The 23,408-nt window shown below is 54.1% G+C and overlaps 1 protein-coding gene across 1 annotated transcript in view; it reads right to left on the bottom strand.

The window, feature by feature from the left end:
* Positions 1 to 23,408, bottom strand: part of SHANK3 (SH3 and multiple ankyrin repeat domains 3) — a 214,249-nt gene that overhangs the window by 47,230 nt on the left and 143,611 nt on the right. Inside the window, exons 14-15 of the mRNA XM_087935444.1 lie at positions 21,620 to 21,695; positions 12,618 to 12,700 (exon numbers count right to left, since the gene is read on the bottom strand). Of these exons, the coding sequence (XP_087791570.1) occupies positions 12,618 to 12,700; positions 21,620 to 21,695 (159 nt within the window). The remainder of the gene's footprint in view (positions 1 to 12,617; positions 12,701 to 21,619; positions 21,696 to 23,408) is intronic.

The following is a 23,408-nucleotide window of genomic DNA, read 5'->3' as shown; positions in this document are numbered from 1 at the left end:
TAAAATCATAAATTGCAATGTCCTACCTGTCAATGAATACTTCAGCTTCAACCATAACAACACAAGAGCACACAATAGATACAAACTCAAGGTTAGCCGCACCAAACCTGATTGCAGGAAATACAACTTCAGCCACAGAGGGGTCAATGTCTGGAATCCTCTACCTGACTCTGTGGTTTCTTCCCCAAACCCCAAAAACTTTAACCTTGGACTTTCTACTATTGACCTCACCCCTTTCCTAAGAGGCCTGCAGGGGGATGTTCTTAAGCACACCAACGTGCAAACCATCCCTGTCCTTTTGTTTTATTTTTATTTTTCTTATATGTACCCATTTCATGTATTCATAACTATGTCTATACTTATACCTATTATCTTATAATCGCTTGAGAAAATAAATAAAATAAAACAAAATAAAGTCCTTGACTTACGACTACAATCGAGCCCAACATTTCTGTTGCTAAGCAACAGTTGTTAAGCAAGTTTTGCCCCATTTTACAACCTTTCTAGCCAGAGTGAGTCACTGCAGTTTCTATCGATCAATGAGATAAGAGCTGGAAGGGACCTTGGAGGTCTTCTAGCCTGACCCCACTAAGTTACAACACGGTTGTTAGGTGAATCCAGCTTTGCGTGCAAGGTCGCAAAAGGGGATCATAGGACCCTGGGACACCGCGACCGTCATTGATATGAACCAGTGGCTAAGTGACTGAATTCTGATCAGGTGACCATGGAGATGCTTCAATGGTCATAAGCATGAAAAATGTCACTTTTTCCAGCATAACTTTGGCCAAGTTGAGAGCTACCATCATTCTTCAATCCCCTAGTGAGCGACACCCCAACCTCCCGTGTTTCTGAGACAACCTCAGAAATGTCCCAATGGCCTCTCCATGCGCCCAGGCCCCCCCATCTCTGGAGGGGATGCCTGGGGAGGGGCCCCTGCCTGGATGCTGGAGGTTTGGCCCAAGAACAGGGAGGCCCAGGTGGGGTGCAGCTCCCTCCCTGACTTCCGCCTTTCTAAAAAGCTTGGCCCATCCCGGCTCACCACAGACAGGGGCTCTGAGGGAGGGGGCAGCACGGAGCCCCAGGCCCCATCACAGCCACGCCCGCCCACCTCTGCTTCGCCCCCATTTCTCCTGCTAGCGGGGGGGTGGGGGCAGCCAAGCCCAAGGCCCCAACCGTGACCCTGCCCCTCAGGCGCTGCCCACCCGTCCCTCCCTGCGGTCAGGGAAGAAGGGTGGGAAAAGCTACCCTGGACTGCCCCGGCGTCCTCTGAAGGCAGCTGCCTCGCCCAGAAGGAGCATCCGCCGCTCCTGGCCTCGGGCACAGGGGCCCCCACACACCCGTCACAGCTTCCCTATCACGAAGGAATGCCTACGGAGGTCACGGTTGCCCCAAAGTTACTTTTAGAGTAATAGTGTGAGAAGGGACCTTGGAGATCATCAAGCTCAACCCCTTGCCCTTGGAGGAGACCCGTATTATTTCCGATAAATGGCTGTCCAGACAAAAGTGGCAATTTTTTCCACTGATTAAGTGTTCTGCTAGGAATTTTCTCCTTGATTCCAGGCTCCTTCCGTCCTTGATTAGTTTCCATCCATTGGAAGACGGCTGTCTCGCTATCCCTGGTTCTTCTTTCCACTCGACGAAGTTTAAACAACGTTTTTTTTTTTCTTTTCCAAAAGGCAACTGGACTTTCTTGGGATTTTTTTCCCTTGAAAATGTTTCACTTCTGATCCAAAAAGCTTCTTCAGCTCTTCATCTTCTTCAGAACAGAAGCAGCTTCTTGGATGAGAAGCAAAACATTTTCCAGAAAGATTCTGAATGTTTTTGAAACCTTTTCAAAAAACCAGGAAAGTCCGGCTGCCTTTCCAAAAAGCCCCTTTGAGGCATATCATGAATTGTTTGCCTGTTAATGGGGGTGGGGACTTAGAATAGCTCTGCTTTTCCGTAGTAAAATCCAGAATAAACCTACCACATAGCAGGGAAGAACTGAATCAAAATGTCAATTAAGGAAGGCTCTTGTCAAGCCCCTGTCCAACGTGAAATCTTGACTCCCACAGAGTCTTACGAGATTCATTGTACGGAAAAGCAGAATTGTGGCAATTTGGAAGCTCCTATTCCTCAGTAAACACATGAAGTTGGGGTCTCTAACCCTTCCTATCTATCGTCGGGAGGAAGGATTCCTTGGATGGAAACCAGTTCAGGAGAATTACTGGGAAATGTTGGATAATGAGCTGATCAAAGGCCTAAACATAAACACGCCAAAGAGGAAGAGAAATAGCTTACGAGAATTCTCCAATAAACTGAGAAACCCAAAGGACAAGTTTAAAAAAAATGGAAAGGAGGCGCATAATAATCATAATGAAAGAAGAATATCAAGGTGCCAATGGGGCTGCAGGGATGGGGCTAAGAAGAACAAGAAGGCCGGGAAGGAGTTAAACCTTCCACAAATGCCCGGAAGAGTTTGCTGGGGGAAGAAGGAGGGAAGGAAACGGTTCCCTGGCTGGAGAAGATGACAAGCTGTCGATGGGCAACAGGAGACGACCAACTGCTTAATTCCTGTTTTGCACCTGCCTTGTTGCAGAAGGGCTCCAACCTGTCAGAAGGTGCGCTCTATGGGGCAGGAGAGAGAGGCCAGGAAGTGGCAAGGAAGGGCCTCGAAGCTTGGAACGGCTTCAGCCCACCAGGGCCAGATGGATCACATCCCAGGACGCTAAAGGAACTGGCAGATACAATCCTCACCACTCTGGGACTCTTGGGGCGTACGAGGGAAGGACAAGAAGGCCGGAGAAGAATTCAGATGGATCCAAGCATTAAAGCGGGGTGGGGGATGTTATGGGACGGGACAAGCGGACTCTGGGAAGCTACAACTTGATAGGAACACTCGAGAGACCTTTAAAATGATACCCAGGTGAGCTTGGACACCTTGAGAAAGATCCCAGGCTGTTTAGAAACAGGTCATGCCGGAGAACTCTAGCTGCGTTCTCGAGACGCTGCGAGGTGGGGTGGATGGTGAGGTGGACGGAGCAGGAGTCTCCAATCTGGGCAGCTTTGAAGGCTTGTGGACTTCAACTCAGCCCAGCAGGCTGCCTGGGGAATTCTGGGAGTTGAAGTCCACAAGTCTTTAAGTCGCCAAGGCCAGGCACTCCCGGTTTAGGGTATTCAGCCTTCTTGCAGTCCCCTTTGCCAACCTTGGAGCTCACCTGTTTTGCCCTGTTCTAACCAGATTGTGGTTTCCTGGCTTGGGTAGAAGTTTTTCATGAGGACGACGAGATGTTCTGGGATTCCCGTTTTTCACAGCTTGACATAATTGGCACAATCAAAGGCTTTTCTGTCATCGTTGAAGCACATCCTGATTTCTTTTTAAACATTCTTTGAATATTCTTAAATATTCTCTCTCGAATATCCGGCGTGCCTCAGCAATAAACTCTCCAGTCCCCCAGTCTTCTGTAACGCCAGCCTGAACATCCGGCCACGTCCCTTTTCCTGGAGGGCTCTAAGCTCTTCGGCTGAGCTGTGCATTATTCTGCAAGCATTTGAAATTAAGGGCATTGTACAAGAGTTTGCAGGGCCTGTAAAGTCTCCCTTTTCTTGGTGTTGAACTGTAGTCTAACCTCTTCCGATGGGCCAGTGGACGCCTGGGCTGTTCTCCGGATTTGCTGGCACGGTTTGGTTAGAACCGTGATGAAGTTCTTTCTATTGCTTGCCATATTTCGCCATCCGTTCCCGTGGATTTCAGACTTAAGATTGTGGGTTCCTTGGGGCTCTCTTGGTGGTCTCCTTGCAGACGTTACATGGGCCAAGCTAGGACTGATGAGGTTTCCTAGTTGGGTAACAGGTTGATCTAATTTAATTGCCTATTTTTAGAGTGTTGATTTAGTGTCACCTTCTAGAACTAGAGGTTCTTACAAATAAGGAATGTCTTTTTAAGATATCTTGGATGTTGACATCTCTACAGTGTTTCAGGATACTTCTTTGATCTTGTTTGATTTGGTTATTCTTTTATTCATTTATTAAACCAATTTATGCATCCGCCCAACTCACACACAGGTGACTGTAGACGGCTCACGAGGTCCAGCATTCAGCATTTTGACGTTGGAATCTCCTTCTGAGTTCAGAGCTCTTTTGAAAGACTTTCCTTATTTTTTGAAGTCTTTGGTGCTCTCTGAGCTTGTGGTTTTCTTGCAGATGTTTCGTGACCCAGGTAGGTAACATCATCAGGGCTCAGAAGCCTTTTAGCACAAACTTTCTAGCACTGGTGATGTTCCCTAGTTGGGTCATGAAATGTCTGCAAGAAAACCACCCAGCTCAGAGAGCACCAAGGAGCCCACGATCCTGAACTACAGATGTTCTCTTCTACCATTTCCTTGTTTTCCCTCCCACGTCTTTACAGATGTTGTAATCCTGCTTTTAGTCTGAAACTCTTTGTTCCTTTCTGAGGTTTTGGTCTTTCTTTGGCTTCTCTTAGCTTTTCTTCTTGACAATTTCCACGGATTGTTGTGCCATCCGGCTTGCTTCCTTCTGTCCCTTCGTTTTCTGGCAGTCTCTTTTTTGTACCTTCATCCATTCACGATCTCACTCCTCTGGTTCTCGATCAATGAGGTCCCGACTGCAAAGCTGCTCTTCATGTTCTCCTCCAAAATGGTGGGTTTGTGCTCAAGATCATATTGCAGAAATAATTCCTCTTCTTCTTCTTCTTCTTCTTCTTCTTCTTCTCCTCCTCCTCCTCCTCCTCCTCTTCTTCACTTGGATCTTGCCCGTCCACCCTGCGTGATCTGTTCTGCGGTCAGGAACCGGGTGCTGCCTTTGCTGAGCTCCAAGTGGGCTCCTCCCCCTCCTTTCAGCACCAACATGGCCAATGCGTGATTTGTATTTTCTCCATCCGGGGAGGTCCATCTATTTTGGGGGAGTTTTCCAGTTATTTGAAGGCGGGTTTAGCTATGACAGAATCGTTAAGAGTCCCCTACAAATTAAATAAACGAATAAGGCAGACATTGCAGGGCGGTTTCCTACTTCCAAAGCCGTTCCGCCCGACTACGCTTCCCTCCTTCTTCCCGTTTCCAATCTGGGCCTTCCAGGCTCACAAGCAGCCCATCTGCCTCGCAAGTTCTGACCACGGAAGTCACCAACCGTCTCTTCTTCCGCATCGGTGGTCCTATCCCAAAATCTCACTGCTGTTATTTGATCTCCGGTTGCCTTGTTGCCAAGAGTTGTCCGTGCCATTCCTTTTCTGAGGATGCCCCTGCTCCGTTTTTCACCTTGTGGGTAATGAACAGTGTCGTCTTCCGAGTGAAAGTCTCCCATCCGCACTCTCTCAATTCACTGGGCTCAAAGGTGGTCATCTGGGTGTTGTGGTTCGCCGGCAGCAGGTGCCGACGGCTGAGGTCTCGGAGAGCGAGGACTCAGATGAGGGGCCTGCCTGTGATGCAGGGATGGGGCCAGGACCATCAGGGAGTGGAAGGCTGCCTTCGGAGGTTGTGGAGGCTGGCAGCAGTGAGGAAGAGGACCCCGAGGAGCCTGGGCCAAGTGCATGTGCACAGAAGGAAAGAGCAGCTGCAGCAGCACGGGCAACTCGGGAGTAAGGCTGCAAGGTGATGGCCCCTCCCTTAAGGGATAAAAGCCAGCTGAGAAACCGGAGTTCTTTGCAGGAAGCAAAGACGTTTTTGCACTCAAGCCTTGTGGACGTTCGGAGTATCTTGGTTGGTGTTTGGAGACCCTTTGTGTGTGAAATATTTCTTGGCCACTTTATCTCGTGTTCTTGGCAGCCCTGCACCACCTTGGCAAGGCTCGTTCTTACCAGAGACAATGAGTTTTAATAGCCTTTTAACTGTGAATGGACGGAATTCGCAGAGAGGCATTAAGAGGTTTTGCTTTTATCTGTTTGGTGTTGGTTTCCTTGGACCAAGGTTTGGGTCAGAACACTGGGTGGTCATGTGGTCCAACCCCTTGCCCAAGGCAGGATTCTCCAATCTTTTCTAGCAGACCTCCAACGACGGAGCACCCACCAATCCAGAAGAAAAACTCTTCCACCCATTGTCAGGAAATTCCTCTTTCTTTCCAGGTTGAATCTGGAAATAACTCTTTATTTCTCTCTGATGAGCTTCCAACCTCCCTAAAACTCAACTGGTTCATTTATTCCTCCACTGGACAGGTTCAAAGAGCTCCCAGCACCTCGTCCCTCCCCTCTGGGCCTTTTCCGCTTGTCCTTCTTCTATTGGAAATGGAGGGCCTGAAACTGGAGATCCGAATGGTTCTCCCCATGACTACCATTACGCGCTTTTTAAGAAGCCGTATCACAAACGAGGTTTCTCCGCTGCCAACCACCCGATCAACTCCATCCTGAAGAGCCATCCTATAGGCCGGGCTCTCCAGCATGCTGGCTGAGGAATCCTGGGAGTTGAAGTCCACAAGTCTTAAAAGCGGCCAAGGTTGGAGACCCTGTTCTCGGCCCCTACCAGGAGGCCACGTCCGGCCGAGGGCTTTCTCGTTGGGTCTTCCCTCTTCAATGCCTCCACCCAATGTTTCTTTTCCATCCCTGCCAGCCAGGTGCGGCTGCCCTCCTTCCCTTGTTCTTCTTGGCTCCCTGCTCAGCAGGTAAGCAATTCACCTTACAAACGTGCCAAGAAAGGGTGCAAAGCTCACTTAGGAAACGTCTCACTTAGCAACACAAATTTTGGGGCTCAGCTGTGATTGTAAGTTGAGAACTACCTGCATTTGAACTACCTGCATTTAAGTCAATCTTCTTTTAATTCTGATTGATACACACACACACACTCCTTTTGTAATTAAAGTAAAAATCAGCCACTGAGGAAATCTAACAGGTGCTAAAGAACCACAACCCTGTGGAATTCCTATTTTTGGTTTAGTTTTCTCCAACAGAAAGCTTTGTGTTCTGCTAGGAAGCAGGGAAGAGAAGGATGAGGGGGAGGGCGGAAGATTCACAAAAACATGGCCCTTTGGGGCTCCTCTGCGGTCTCTGAGCTTGGCTGGGTTTTTTGTTTTTGTTTTTTGCAGATGTTTCATTACCCAGCTAGGTAACCCCTTCAGTGATAGTAGGATGTGGGGTTTGCAGAGTGCAGAAGGAAAGAGAAAGAGAAGAACTATTGGGGTCCTTGATGCTCTCTGAGCTTGGTGTTTTTCTTGCAGACGTTTCACGACCCAACCACATAACTTCCTGAGTGCCAGGGCAAACTCTACAATCCCTGCAAGAAAACCAGCCAAGCTCAGAGCACCAAAGTTGCCCACAGTTCAACCCTGAACTACAAACATTCCCTTCTATAAATACCGTTTTTTGTTTGCTCTGAAGGGGTTGAACTGCACCTCAGGATACTGAAGGAACTTATTAGCCGATGGTCTGGCCAAACCCCTTCCCATTATTTTTGAGAAGCCCTACAGAACTGGTGAATGGCCAGGTGATCGGAAGAGCGCGAAGGTTGCCCATACCTTCAAGATGGAGAAAAGCAATGAAGAAGATTCACTGAACTGCACTGACCCCCGGGAGGACCCTAATCCTGAGGAGGCTGAACAATAAACACCTCGACAAACAAAGGATCCTGCTGCCAGCAGGGATTTGTTCAAAATAGTGTTTTTTTTATCAACATCTTGTTATTAAATGTTATAGTCTTAGATGGGTAAAAGCAGTTCAACAGGGCGGATAATGCTCTGTAGAGAAGAGGGGTGGTGGTGGACAGCCCCGTCCAGGCGGCCTTGGACAGAGAACTGACGTTACAAGATCTAGAAGGACGAAAAGACGTAGATTTGGGATCTCCAACCTTGGCAACTTTAAGAACAATGGACTGCAATTCCCAGAATTGGCTGGCTGGGGAATTCTGGGAGTTGAAGCCCACCAGTCTTAAAAGTTGCCACAGTCCTGATATAGATGGAGAAGATGGCCAAAGTTTGACCCTATAGATTAGAGCTCTCCAAAATTTGCAGCTTTAAGAGACTTGTGGACTTCAACTCCCAGAATCCTCCAGGTTGCCTGCTTTAAGATGGGTGGATTCTGGGAGTTGAAGTCCCCATATCTTAAAGCAAGGGTCTTCAAACGTGACAGCTTTAAGAGACTTGTGGACTTCAACTCCCAGAATTCCTCCTCCTCCTCCTCCAGTCATGTTAGCTCAGGAATTCTGGGAGTTGAAGTCCACCAGTCTTAAACGGGCCAAGTTTGGAGAGCTCTGCTGCAGAAGAACGGCTGTATGTGTCCAGGAACAACCAAGCGGAAGAGATGAGGAACTCCACTCTGGAACAGCAGTCAGAGGTAAGAAAATGATCTGCCAGGGCAGCCAGTCACATTTGACCCGGCAACCCGCCAGGTCACCTGGGGTGACGGAGGATGGAAGGTCGGATGGCGCAGAGCTGGCCAAAGCGAAGAAAGGTGACCAGGGCTCTGGTTTGAGATGCGCTATTCTTGAAGAGGCAATTATCACCTCCTGTGCCCCCCCTCCCTCCATGGCAAGTGGGTGTGCACCCATGCAGCCCCTCCCCCCCTCCATTCAATGCTTAAGCAACCGTAATTCATAAAACTTTTGGAGATTTGAGGTTTCTACGTGTTGGGTTTTCCTTTGAGCCTTTCATAATTGGTCGAGAGCAGCCAGAGTTAGTTATAAGGTGGGCAGCCACATATATTTTTTTTAAATAAATAAAATCAGATTCTAAAGTCCAGGTCTGTAACTGTGGATTGAATGGGGTGAAGGGGTTTTTTTTGGTTTTTTTGTTGCATTTCTGGGACTCCATCAGTCGGCACAGTCCAGGCAGAACTCAAAGCAGCCGTTGGAAGAGATCACAACGGCTTCACTCGCTTCCCACTTCAAGGATGAACGTTCCCCCCACGACGGAGAGAGGATCCTTTCCACCTCCACAAGGAGGTCAAGGAAGGATGGAAGCAAAAACACAGAAATAGTGCAGAGAAGAGCAACGACGAGAAGGAGGCGCCTGGAGGCTAAACCATCTGATGAGCTAGGATGGCTACGTCTAGCCTAACAAAGAGAAGGACTGGGGAGCTGACATGATAGCAGGCCTCAGTTATCCCCTCCAGTTCCAGTTCTTAACAGATTGAACAGACAATCAGAGTTGGAAGGGACCTAGTAGGTCATCTAGTCCAACCCCCACCCAAGTGGGAGACCCTACACCAGGGTGTCCAACCTTGGCAACTTTAAGACTTGTGGACTTCAACTCCCAGAATTCCTCAGCCAGCTTTGCTGGCTGAGGAATTCTGGGAGTTGAAGTCCACAAGCCTTAAAGTTGCCAAGGTTGGACACCCTGCCCTACACCATTTCTGACCGTACTTGAGGTGCTGTTGGTTACAAGGCCTGCTGCCTTGGGCAAGGAGCTCCGCTAGAAGACCTCCAAGGTCTCTTCCAGCCTTAGGGTTCCCTGAAAATTCCTGGAATGACCAAGAGGACTAGAAGGTAAGGATTCCCCTGTCCAGTTGAGTCCAACCAAGGCTGGGATGCTCATCTGCTTCTTGGCCGAGGGAGCCAGCATTGTCCAAAGACATTTTCCGTGGTCATGTGGCCAACGTGGCTATATGCACACAGGCTAGCACACAGGCTATATTCTCATCCAAGGGGTACCTATTAATCTACTCGCATCCGCATGCTTTTGAATGACTAGATGGGCAAGGGACGGGAGCTCACCCCCATCACGCAGAAGTCGGGTCTCGAACCTGGGCTGCCCCCTTTCCAGCTGACAACCTCAGCATCTTTAACTGCAAATACCGTGAATATTTAATCTCGCATTAAGCTTGTTTTGCCGCCGAGTATCCTTTGGGGCAACCTGGAAGCCCCACGTGGGAAGAGGGTGTGGGAAGGACCCCCCGTTTGGCCTTCTCACAGTGGGCCACCTGGGCGTTGGTTGCTTCCCTCTGACGTGCGTGATTTCCGATTATCCGACATTGTATTATTTCCTCTCCTTAATTGTTCCTGTTGCTCTGTTGCCTGGAGAGACCCAGCAGCGGAATAGGTAATAAGCGCTTTTATTGTGTGAAGGAAGGTAATGAAGGAACTGCGGGGAAGGGAGAACAAGAGTTTAAGGGGAGGCGGCGTGAGGCCAGCACAGACCCCGAAAAACAAGGAGCAACGACGCTGGCGGAACTTGAGGCCAGGAGCCCTGACCAAACCACTGGAGCCAGCCTAGTTAAAGCTGGGCCAACCCAGGGTCAGCAAGGTTGCCTCAGCTCCCGAGGCAGGCTTGCTGACCCTGGTGATCCCAGGGCAGAGGTGAGCCAGGTGAGCCCTAGGGCAGCCCCACCCCAGAGGGGACAACCCAGGTAAGAAGTCCAACTATGGCTCACGCGGTTCTGAAATCTTGGGACACGGTTGCCTGGTTAAGCTGGCCGCCTTGAGGGAACGAAGAGTGACGTTGTCCTGTAGGGCAGGGGTCCCCAACCAGGGCAACTTTAAGACGTGTGGGCTTCAACCCCCAGAATTCAGGGAGTTGAAGTCCACAAGGCTTAAAGTTGCCAAGGATGGGGACCCCTGCCGTAGAGCAAGGAGATGGTTGCAGGCAAGAGCGTCTGTTGAAGGCCACCAAGCGCATCCGAAGGAAAGCTGGACCGGCTTCGGTGGAACCAGATGCCGAGGGGCCCCTTCCCGGAGATAACACCCACCTTGCAGGACCCCCCCTTCCCAAGCCAGAGGGTGGGTGCAGCTGGGACCCTGTTCCTGAACCAGAAGGACTTCAAGTCCAGATGCTCTTGGCCCCACTGGTCCAAATCCTGCGCTCCCTCCCGGCCTGCCGCAAACAGACTGGCCTCCTCTTGAATTATGTGCGGCATTTGCCGCGATTCAGCTCTTAGAAAAAGTCAGAGCTCCGTTGCGTGGATGAACTAAATTGAACATTCAGGTCAGCGGTGCTTCCTTTCTCCCTCTCCGCCTCCCCCTCCTCATTTGGAAAGAGCCGGGTGGGGGTCCCAGCTCTCCCTCTCTGCTTCTGGAACCCAGAGCCCAGGCATTCAGCGGAAGAGGTCCCGGGACTTTGCACCCTGGAATGCCAACCAGGTGTAGCAACATCTCCACCTCCAGCCTTGGTGGGAACCAAGCCCTTTGGAGGGGGGCCCACGGGCTCCCCCTACTCCCTCCCCAGTCAGGATCAGAGACCCTAGAATTGAGCCCCACCCCCCCACCCGGTGGACCTCTGCTCCCGCCCATCCTTGAATTGGCAGAGAGCTCAAAAGATCATCCAGACGGCTACTCCTTTTCCTGCCTCTGTTCAAAGTGAATGGGGTCCCCACGGCTACGACTGGCCGGTTTCAGGGAGTGCCAGAATAAGGGGAGGGGGCCTGGGTGGGAAGAGGAAATGCCATTGTATCCCTGGTTCATCTCAGGACAAGCACAGCAGTTCTCCCACACTGGCCTGGGACAAGGCGAAGGCCGTAAGAAACGTTGGCTGGGCCATCTGGGGGCGGGCACTGCCGAGGGGGCAGGAGAGAGGGGAGCACGACAGGGCAGGGGTCTCCAACGTTAGCAACTTTAAGCCGGGAGGCCTTCAAGTCCCAGAATTCCCCACCAGGCTTAAAGGGGCCAAGGTTGGAGACCCCAGCGTGAGGGCGGAGGACCCCACACCTGGAGTATGTCTTCCGGATGCCCTTCCCCTGAGCCTTCCTGCCTAGCCCTGAGCCCCCTCCCTGGCTCTGTGCCTCTCTGCCTTCGGGGGGGGCTGCTCATGTGACCTTCTGGGCTGCCCCCCACCTCTCTCCTTCTGCGCCCCCCAGGTCCTGACCCCCCCCGGAGGCCATCTCCACCCGGCTTTCCCTTGAAGTGCTCTGGGAGGGCCAGAACGCCAGCAGCTCCTACCGAAGCCGGCTCGCTCTCTTCCCGACCTGGGCAGGGTCCTTCTCACAGCCCCTGCGCAGAGCCCAGCCCCTCCCCCCACCAGCTGCCCGGGGCTTCGGGTGTCAGCCAAGCCCCAAGCTGCGCCCCTCCCTCCATTTGGTGGGGACCAAGGTGGCTGCAGCATCACGCGACCTGCACCCGGGAAGCAGCAGGCAGGGTCTTTGCCCCCCACCCCACCCCACCCAGCCCCCTGGAGGAGAAGGAGCCATGCCCCGAGCTCCTCGGGGTGGCCCTGCAGACCAGGGGCCGGAGTGGGCAGCAAGGGAAGCTCCACCCAGGTCAGCTGGGGAAGGGGAGGCCCTCGGCTGGCTGATTGCAGATAAAGGGAGGGGTGGGGAAGGGGGAAAGTGGGGAGGGGGAGGAGGAGGAGACCCTCCCTCCCTCCTGCTGCTGCTCTGCTGAATCTTGGACCCTCACGCTGGAGAGGGCAAACCTCGCCCCCCACCCCCCGCATTTTCTTCCGCCCATCCCAGCAGCAGGTGGGACCTGCCCCCCAGCCCACCCCTCCCCCACGAGGCAGCCCCCTTGCGCCCCTCCCCCTTTCAGGCCAGCTCTCTCCTCCGGGTGCCAATGAGCGGGGAGGAGATAGCTCGCTGGGGGCCGAATTGGGTCAGTGGGCGATAGGGGGGGGTCTCTCCAGAAAGGAAGCCCCCTCCCTTCTGCAGCAGGCCTGCCACGGGGGCACCCAAAGCCACGAGGCTGGTCCGTCAGGAGAGGAGCCCCCTGGCCGCCGGATTGGGGAGGGGGCTCCTCGTGCGCTGCACCCCCGCCCCCCCGCCCCCGCCCGCTTACCTTTGGCCCCGCGCAGGACGAAGCCGAAGCCCTCATGCTCCCGTTTCTGCAGGACGGCCGCCTTCTCCTCGATGATGTAGTCACTGGGCAGGAGAGAGCAGAGCGGGGGGAGGAGGCGGCTGGGGGTCGGCATGGCGCGGGGGGCTCCTCCGCCCCGCCCCCCCCTCGCCCAGGGCAGCCCCCGCCCCGCCCCGCCCCGCCCGGACCCCCGCCCCGCCCCGCCCGCCGCTCACCTGCCGCCGGACGCCGCGCGCCGCCGAGCCCGGGGATGGCGGGGCCGCCGAGCGAGGGAGGCGGGCGGAGCGCGCTCCATCCTCCCGCCGCCTCGGGGAGGGAAGGAGGGCAGCGGCTCCCTCGTTGGGAGCGGGCTTAGGAGAAGGGGCGGTGGGTGGGGGGGGTAGGCTTTCGTGCTGGCCCCGCCCCCGTTGCTAAGAAACCGCCTGTCATTCGGAGAGGATGGGGAGGGAGGGCTGGGCTTGGGGTCCTCCGTGGAAGAACCGAGGGGAGGGGAGGGAGGGAGGGAGGGAGCCCCTTCCCAGCACATCCTCTCTTTGGACTTCGGGTGGGGGAGGGAGAGACCCCACCTGCTTCAAGTCCTGCCCCTCCCCACTGCAGCACGGGCTTCCCGGAGATCTGCCAGCCCCTTGAGATTGGCCCCCTTGCAAGCCCCTCCCTTGCTTCGCCGCCCCCACCCCGAAATCCCGGAGACCCCGAAAAGTCCAAAGCCAGCCCTAGTTTGGAGGGGGGGGGGCGCTCCTTTTCATGCACAGGCGTTCACACGGGAGTGCTGCGTTCACACTTACTGCAGCAGACTCACGCGGACCCCTGGCTCCCTCCCTCCCTCCCTCACACACACACACACACACACACACACACAGGCTCAACCCCGCCCCACCCCCTTCCCCAGCCACACAGCATCCCCGAATGAGGGAGGGGCGTTGCTGCCCCCTTCAGCCAAGCCGCCACTCCTTCCTGCTTCCACCTGCTGATATGGGGGGGGCTGGGGGGCTCAGGCACTGCAGAGGAGCCTTGGGTGGAAAAGGCCTCCTTGCCTGCCCCCCCAGTCAAGGAAAAGGCCAGCTGGCCCAGTGGTTATTCCTAACCTTTACAGCACTCAATCCAGCCCTGTGAGAAGACCAGGCAGCCTCCCTGGCAGCCTTTGCTTTGCCTGGTTTGCACGTGGATGGAGGGCCACCAGGAGATCTAGCTACCTGCTCCCCCCCTTCCAGGTACGAGCCTGCCCTGGAACTGAGGCTCCTGCCCTCAGGGAGCCCCTTCTGACGGGGGTTGCCCACGCGCCTTTAGGCCACAGCACCCCAGAGGGCCAAGGGACGGGGTCTCCCTTAGCTAAGGAGACCTTAGCTAAGGAGACCCTTCCCCAGGCAAGCAAGGGGACCCCAGCCCCCCCGCCCCAGCAGGCTCTCTCCCACCCGGCAGGAAGAGCCCAAAGGTCCCAGCCCAAATCTCCCCAACCGAGACGGGTGGTGTAAAAATGTAATAAAATAAATAAAATATCCTAAGGAAACTGGGCTTTGCAGCCGAAGGGGCAGCCCAGGACTCCTACGCCAGGAGGATCAACTAGGAGCTGCTCAGAGTTCTTTGCTACAAGACGGGCACAAATAAAGTGGACAATCAATCTGTCATCCCGTCGCATCAATCTGTGGAAAGCAAAGGAGGCTCTTCTAAAGGCTCTTTGGGGATCCCTGGCTGGAGGGAGGAGGGGCCGACGTTCGTGCCCCAGAGGGGAGGGGGGGTTTTCCTTCCTGGATGCGGAAGGCAAAACAAGACGCGAACCCCCCCCAAACACTTTCCCAGAGATCTTTTCGGGGGGGTGTGTGTGTCAAAGAAGTCAGGCTAGGGGTTGCAGCTGCCATCTTGGCTTGGCCCCCTCCCCCTGCAGACGTCCCACAGCATCACCAGTGGGTGCAGAACCCCCTTAAGGGCCAGCACCACTCCCAAGAGTTGTCCCCCATCCTCAGCCAGCAGCCCCTTGTTCTCTCTTCACCTTAAGTAGCCCCTCACCTGCCCCTCCTGCACAGCCAGATGTTTGACTATCAGTTCTCCGCCCATCCGTCCATCTCCATCTCTTATCTATCCACAAATCCTACATTCATCTATCTGTCTGTCTGTCTGTGTCTATCTCATCTATCTATTCATCCGTCCATCCGTTTATTTTTGTATCTCTCCTTTATTATTTTGACAAATAACTCAACGCAGCAAATATACCTTCCTGCTCCTCTTTTCCATACAACAACAACCCTGCGAAGTGCCCCGGCCTGAGAGAGCGTGAGCGGGACCGAACCAAGATCCCAACTAAGGCAGGATTTGAACTCATGACCTCCTGCTTTCTAGCCTGGGGTCTCAGCCACTAGACCAAACTGGCTCTCGCTTATATTATATAATATATAAATCTGTTAGTGAAGTGCAACTATAGCAATAGCACCCAGCCCTTAGAATTATATACCGCTTTATCGTGATTTTACAGCCCTCTCTAAGCAGTGCACAGAGTCGGCCTCTTGCCCTCCAACCATCGGGGTCCTCGTTTTACCCACCTGGGAAGGCGGGAAGGCTGAGTCCACCTGGAGCCTGGTGGGATTCGATCTGCCAAATTGCAGTCAGCTGGCAGACAGCAGCAGGAGACCGCAATACTGTACTCTGACCACTGTGCCACCGAGGCTGTAGGTTTCTTGTTTTGAAAGTATACCCGCTTCTTTTAATCCCTGCTGTTGTGGGAATGCATCCTTCAGCACCTGACAGCCAGGTGTGCCTTCCTGCTCTCCAGCATGGAGCCTCCACTCTGCTGGCCCCGCCTCTTCTGGAAAGGGGCTCCCCTGGGGTAGGAGTAGAAAGGTAAGCATCCAACCCCCCTCGGACCCCCTGGCCAACCTCTGCCTGGAAACGCCCAGTGGAGCAGATCTAGGTGAGGGTGGTGTCCACTATCGAGCCCAAAGGAATTGTGGGATCGTCTTTGGGAGCCTGCTCCAGTCAAGAGGGACGGTTGTCCGTGGCTGCTGTCCTCCTTTGAAGTCTTGTCCTGGGCAGGACATGGACATGGATCTCTCTTGCTTTGGCCAACGCTAGAATTCTAAGTTTAAACCAGGATTTCTCAACTGTGGCAACTGTAAGAGGTGTGGACTTCAACTCCCAGAACTGGAGAATTGGGGGAATTCTGGGATTTGAAGTCCACACCTCTTAAGGTTGCCACGGTTGAGAAATCCTGGTTTAGAGGCTAGAAGATCAAGGTTGCCTTAAAACCAGGCCCTCCGGTTCATTTGTCCACCTGTCCCATTTCTTTTCTCCTCCTCTACATTCCTTGGCCGAAGTCGCACAACTTGGTGGACGCAGCTGAAAGGATGGGTTGTGCATCGCCGGGGCTGCCTGACCCTTCTGAAGCGTTTGTTGTGTTGGCGCACAGCCTCCGCCCTCCTTCCTCCCTCCGCAGGCCCCTCCCCCTCCTGATGTGTCCCTTCTGCTTCCTCCACCTTGAAGCTCCGTCTCGCGCATGTGGCGTGGAGCCAGGCCCGTACAGAGCCGAATTAGCCTGGCCCACCTCGCCCCACAGCGGTGGAGGCTGAGGAGCAGGAAGGATGGGCACGGGAGATACCACAACGCTACACACCAGATTAAGAAGGGCTGGGCCAACAGTCCAAAGGCAGGCGACAACACCGTTGCCATGGACAAGACACTCACAATTCGAGGTGCGAGACAAGGAAGTGGCACACAGAGGAAGGGGCAAAATTCAGCTGGAGTCAGACAAGCCCACTCCTCGGCCCTGCCCTCCTCTGCACCCGCCACACTGGTGCTTCAGTTGTGGCCGACTCTGGGTCGCTCTAGGAGCCGGCTTCTTAGACTGAGAGTAACTTCAGTGTCACTTTGGATGTACACGAATCGGCAGACGTTAAAATGAAATTTCGTTGCATAGAACTCTCAAAGGGTCACCACCTCCTATATACACTCCATAAAGATGACAAACAAACCAATAAATAATATGCACATACCCACGTATATTATATGACATGGAGAAACAACAGTCTAGTTTGGATGTATACATGTACATGGCGAGAGAAACGAATCTTGCAAGTTTACCAGATGGATGGCGCAGGGAACAACGCTGTCACAGAATCTGGAGGTCCTGCTAGAAATACTTTGAAACCTCCCCCCAGAGGGGAGCAGCAGAAACAGACCCTAAAGTGTGCGGGGGGAGGGGGGTCTAACAATGCTTTGAGCTCTAAGCACATGGCGCTTATAAGCGGCATCCTGAATAATGGGAAGCGAGCTTCCTATAATCTCCTTGGCTGTCCTTACCACTCTCTGTAGGGACTTTCTTTCTGAGGCACTATTACCAAACAAAAACATATGAAGAACGGTTGCAAGAACTGGGTATGTCTAGTCTGATGAAAAGAAGGACTAGGGGAGACATGATAGCAGTGTTTCAATATCTCAGGGGCTGCCCCAAAGAAGAGCCAGTCAAGCTGTTCTCCAAAGCCCCTGAGGGCAGGACAAGAAGCAACAGGTGGAAACTCATCAAGGAGAGAAGCAACTTAGAACAAAGGAGAAATTTCCTGACTGTTAGAACAATTAATCAGTGGAACAACTTGCCTCCAGAAGTTGTGGCTGCTCCAACACTGGGAGTTTTAAAAAGACGTTGGACATCCACTTGTCTGAAGTGGTGTAGGGCTTCCTGTCTAGGCAGGGGGTTGGACTAGAAGACCTCCAAGGTCCCTTCCAACCCTGTTATTCTATTCTAATTCTAATTCTTTTCTACCACCAAACCAAACAGTGATGTAGTTTGTTAAAATGCTCTCAATCGTGCCTGTGTAAAAAGTGACCAGGACGGAAGGAGAAATATGTGCCCTCCTCATCCGACGCAGGAAATGCAGGTGCCGGTTTGCAAACGCTTCGCTAAGGGTATTGTGTGGAGAGGCGAATTCCGATGGTTAGTTATCCGCACCCCCAAATTCTATTTATCCTATTCTATTTATCCTTCTTATTATCTTCTTTTATTGGCGTTATTGTGATGATGATTATCAATATTCTGTTGCTCTGCATGTACGCTTGGAGCCCCTGCACTGGAGACCAATTCCTTGTCTGTCTAATCGCACTTGGCCAAATCAAGCCCTCAGTGCAATGCAATTCAATCCAATCTGACACTGAAGGGGCGCAAAAGAAGGGAACCCCCTTTCTGGACACATATGGTGCTCCCTGGTTGCTGGGAAGCTGGACTGCGTTGACTTTGAATCGAGTCTGGTCGTTCAAGGACCTGCTTATCCTAGTATAGGGGCACCCAAGTCAGAATAATCGAGCTGGAAGGGACCTTGGAGGTCTTCTAGTCTAACCCTTGCTGAAGCAGGACACCCTGTTTTCGGGACAAGTGGCTGTCCAATCTCTTCTTAAAAACTTCTAGTGATGGAGCACCCACAACATCTGGTGGCAGGCAGTTCCACTGGTTCATTGTCCTCCCTGTTAGGAAGTTTCTCCTTAATTCCAGGTTGCTTCTCTCCTGGGTTAGTTTCCATCCATTGTTTCTTCTCTTGCCTTCTGGTGCTTTGGAAAATATGTTGACCAGGGGTGGGATGCAAATATTTTTACTACCGGCTTTGTGGGTGTGGCTAGGTGGGCGTGGCCATGTGACTGGGTGGGCGTGGCTTCTTCTTCTTCTGTTTTTTAGCACCCCCCCCTTTTTTTCTGCCTCCTGGGCAAAGCAGTAAGACAGCCAGGGGGATCCTGGCACAGCTGATGTCGGAACAGCTGATCATCGGGAGGAAAAAAAAAAAGAAATACTGGATTTTTTACTACCGGTTCGCCTGAACCAGCCTGAACCAGCAGAATACCACTACTGAAGTTGACCCCTTCCTCCTCCTCTCTGGGGCAGCCCCTCCCTCAAGTATTGGAAGGCTGCTCTCCTGCCTCCCCTGGTCCTTCTCTTCCCTAGACTAGCCAGGCCCGGTTCCTGCAACCGTTCATCGTAGGTTTTAGCTCCTCCAGTCCCTCATCATCTTCTCAGCGCTTTTTTCTCCAGTCTCAACATCTTTTTTATATACGGTGGGCACAAAACAAGATCAGCAGGATGGGGTCTCTTAATGACACCCCCCCGCCACCCCCAATTTCAGAGAGAGAGCAATGAAGGCAGAGAAAAAGGCCTCCCTCTGGGCTGAAAAGCTGCTACAAGGTCCAAGGCTTGCAATCCGGCTAACATCTTGGGCAGGGCGGGGTGGCAGGCAGGCCCCCTCCTCTTGCAGGACAGCCGCCTAGGGCTGAAAGTCCCCTTGAAGAGTTTAGCCCCCCAAAAGAAGGAAGGGTTCTTTAAAACAGTTTTGGGCGACCGAGATCATCAACCGCATTTCCCATCTCTGTTCGTGAAGCAACGAAGGCAATTAAGAGGCTGTGCGAAATGAAGGGGAGAGGCGGAGTAAGACGGCCTGGAGGCGAGGAATGATCCCAGCCTCTGCTGAACGTGATTCCATGAATCACGGTTTGGGGAAGAAATCGCAGCGGGCTGGTTCGCGTTTGTGATCAACGTGGTTAAGCACATCTGGGCTGAATTGAGGGCGCCTGGTGAGGCCGCCTCCCTCTCTGCCGCCGCCTCCATACGGGGGAGCTGAGGATGAGCAGAGACACCACCGCAGCCCCCCGGGGGCTTCTAGCCAGCACCCCCCACCCCATCTTGCAACGGAGGAAAGCGGGGGGGGGGGCGCCTCTCTTTCCTTGTTACTCCATCGCCCTGCTCTGCTCCTCTTGGCTCATAGAATCATAGAGTCCTAGGGCTGGAAGGGAGCTTGGAGGTCTTCTAACACAACCGCCCCCCTCTCTCAAGGCAAGCATCCTTAGACACCCCCCCCGGAAGATTCTCCTGGATCCCCTCTTCATTCCATGCTTTCCCCCTGTCTCCCCCCGTTCCCCCCCCCCCAATTCCTGGGCTCTGGGATTTTTCTTTCTTGCTCAATTGTCCTGCCTGGCGGTCCTGGTGAGACCTCCAAGCTTCGCCTCCCAGCTGATGCTCCCCACGTCCTCTGGCCGGAGGCCAGGATTAAATAGTGGGATTTGAGCACGGATGAGGTTCCTTAGCTGGGTCATGAAACGTTTCTAAGAAAACCACCAAGCTCAGAGGCCACCAAACCCCTCTCCCTTCCAGCACTGATGATGTTCCCTAGTTGGGTCATGAAAGGTCTGCAAAAACCCCACCAAGCTCAGAGGCCACCAAAGACCCCCCACTGTCCTCCTGCAAACCCCTCTCCCTTCCAGCACTGATGATGTTCCCTAGTTGGGTCATGAAACGTCTGCAAGGAAACCACCCACCTCCGAGAGCCCCAGGGACCCCTCAGTTCAACCCTGAGCTACAAAAAAATGTCCTTCATTGGTACTTGAGCAACCGGATTTCGTGAATCTGAAACCTGAACCCGGGAAACGGCACAACACGGACGCCTGCAGGTTCTCCCCCCATCTCTGCCTCTCTCACACGCAGGAACCTAAACAACAATGGAAGCGTCCAATTCCCCCGTTTCCCCAAAGCCCCGAAAGACCAAATGCGGCCCTTCCTCTTCCAAAGGCCCCTCCTCCTGAGCTGACCCCCCCTCTAGGTAAAGAGCAGAAATGCACCTCTAATGCCATCCAGGTGTGTGGGGGGGGAGGTTCTTAGCCCCCCCCCCCCCCGGTTTCTGATTTGCTCGCTGAATTCAGACATGATAGAGGGAGGGTCTTCCTCCTTCCTAAAACCAGGGTCCCCAAACTTGGCAACTTTAAGACTTGTGGACTTCAACTCCCAGAATTCTCCAGCCAGCATAGCTTGTCTCTTCCCTTCTCCCTCCCTTCCTTTCCCACTCTTCCTATTCCCTCCTATAAACTCATGAGAAAGCAAGAACGGCCGGAGAGCCCCGGTGGCTGGGCCGTCTCTGGCTTAGCGGGGTCCAGGACGGGCCCTCCGGAGTCTCTGTGGGGTGAGAGCCCCTCGCACACTCAGCGGGGCCTCCCCGTGACTGCAACCTCCAAGTCAGCAGTTTAAAGGGCTGATCCCAACGGAGGCCAACTTGCACGGTTCAGAGGCTGGGGCTTGTGAGCTGGAAAGCCGACGGACCGGTTTGAGACCCAAGCATCGCACGATGGGGTGAGCGCCCGTCCTCGCCTGGCTCCTGCCCACCTGGCAGTTTGGAAGCACGCGAGGCGAGTAGATAAACAGGCAGCCCTTCGGGGGGAGGACACGGCACTCTGCCACGTCACAGCAATAGCACTTGGGCTCCACGGCCTTAAAACAGAGACAAGGGCTGCCCCCCACCCCCCCAGTCAGCAGTGACTAGCGGAGTATAAAATCTTCCCTCCTTCCCTCTCAAGCCCCCCGAGCCTCCGAGCGACTCGGGGCCACACGCAACGTATCAAAGCAAAACGAAGCAACAGTGCCAGATGGGGAAACCGCCACACCATGGCTTTACTCTCCAGGCCCCCATCCGTGCTAGGGCATCGGGACCCCCGACCTGCCTCGGGACCTGCTTGAGGAGCCTTCCTCCTGCAGGAGAGCCGGTCCAGGGCCCCGGGGCCTTCGGGAGAGCCCCGAAAACCCCACCGCGTGGCGGCCCTTCTCCTGACGCCCCCTCTGGGTCCCAATCTTCCCTCCTGAAAGTGCAGGGAGCACCCCTTGGCCTGCCTTTCCTCTCCCACAGAACCTTGTGAGAAGTTGAGGGTCTCCCTTGAAATCAGCCCCCGAGAACCTCCAGATGCTGCCCATGGCTTCTCCACCCAGGGGCCCCCGGTGACTCTGCCGTCACGACCGGGCGAGTTGTGGCTTTGCTTGGGCAGCTTTTCAATCTTGCTCAGGGCATTTCTGGCCATTAGCTTGGCTTTAGACGCAACCACCCTGCCAAAGCTTCTCATGAAGAAGGCACAAGACCACGTTCACACACACACACACACACACACACACACTCGAGAGGGTCTGCAAGGCTCCCGATAATTTGGGGCAGGCAACCCCCCGCCCCCACCAGCGGACCCGAGGCAGCGGGGGCTGAGCTCACCTGTGCGAAGTGAAGGTGTCATAGGAGCCCACGGTGTAATGTCGGAAGAGCCTCTTGGTCCGGTCTTCTCTCGTCTCTGTGGGGAAAGAGCAGCAGCCTTCTTCAGGAACCCAGCTGGAGGGGGGGGGGGCCCTTCCACCCCTCCACGTGCCCAGGTGCCCCAGGGGGCTTTGAGCCCGCTTCCCCTTCTCTCGGACGCAGAAGCGAAGAAGAGGCACCAGGAGCGTTGCTCTTGGCCCACAGCTTCTCCAAGATGAGCCTGGAGGGGGGAGGCTGCACCGGGTCCCCCCCGATGCCCCTATTCCCCTGGGTGTCAGCCCTGGGGGGCCCCTTCCTCTTTGGGTCTTCAGGGCTGCCACCTTTAGTGCTGGGGGGAACTGGGAGGGGGGGCTTGCATGGAGTGGGTGGAGGGATCCAACCGCATCCTTTTCTCTGGGAGCCGAGGACCTTCAGCTGCACCTGGAGAGGAGGCCGGGCTGGGGAACATCTCAGGTGCAGGGGAGGGGCCTTGACTTTCCTTTGGGTGGGGGAAACCCAAGGGGGGCTTTCAGGTTCGGGTTTCCCCAGATGGGCCCATCAAGGCGACATCTCTAATAAAGGGGCCCCCGTGAGGGAATGCCGGCCTCGGAGTCTTCCTGGGTTGGGGGTCTTACTTGGGACCCTGAGACGGGGCACAATGGAGACCCACCAGCCTCCCCGTCATCTTGGCTCGGGGGACAGACAGGGTGGGGACGACACCCCCGGGACCGACTGGCCCGCAGAGCAGCCCTCGCCTGCCGGTGGCCCTCATGGGGAGGCTGCTCACGGGCCAAGGACATCGGGGGGGGGGCTGGTGTGCGGGGGGCTGCGCTGCAGACCAGACAGGTGCTTCTGGTTCCAGGCTGAGAAACAGGGCGCGGGAGCTGCTCCTCCAGGTTGGACCTGGGACAGGCTGCACTGGGGATCCCCAGCGGTCTGGAAGCCAGATCCAGAGGGGGCTGAGGGGGATCCCCCCCAGCCCCAAGCAGTGCTCTCCGGAAGCTTCCTTTGGTCCCACTGCTTTGGTTTCCCATTTCCCGGCCTCTAACGGAGATCCAGGGACAGACCTGGGGGGGGGGGGCTTCCAATCCTCTGACGTCTAGCAGGCCAGGGGCGAGAAGGGCCACTTCTTGGGCACTCTTTACACCCACCCCCCGTCTGCTGGTCTTTCAGGGCTGGGAGCTGCCCTCCCTCCGAGCAGAGATCCAGGGCAACCCCTTCCAGGCAGGAGGGTTTCATGGGGGGGGGGGGGGCAGGTCTCTCTTTCCCCTGAGCAGGTTAAGGCAGGTAACGCAACTCCCCGCCTCTCCTTCTCAATTGGGGTGACAGCCCCACCCCACCCCATCCTCAAACTAGCAAAAGGAGTGAATATCACCAAAATCTTTGTGCCAACAGCTGTGGGATGCTGTGGGCCTCACGGGGAGGTGCCTGCAGAGTCTTTGGATACAAGGTGGGCGATAGATAGATGGATGGATGGATGGATGGATGGATGGATGGATAGATAGATAGATAGATATAGATGGATGGATGGATGGATGGATGGATGGATGGATGGATAGATAGATAGATAGATATAGATGGATGGATGGATGGATGGATGGATGGATGGATAGATAGATAGATATAGATGGATGGATGGATGGATGGATGGATGGATGGATAGATAGATAGATAGATATAGATGGATGGATGGATGGATAATAGAAGATAGATAATAGAAGATAGATAGATAGATATAGATAATAGAAGATAATAGTAGATAGATATATAA

This window comes from Pseudonaja textilis, chromosome 5 (genome assembly GCF_049901715.1).
Source record: "Pseudonaja textilis isolate UNSWEBS1 chromosome 5, rPseTex1.2, whole genome shotgun sequence".
In the NCBI taxonomy this organism is placed as follows: domain Eukaryota; kingdom Metazoa; phylum Chordata; class Lepidosauria; order Squamata; family Elapidae; genus Pseudonaja; species Pseudonaja textilis.
Note: the sequence above shows the minus strand (reverse complement) of the source record. Positions and strands in the feature narration are given on the sequence as shown.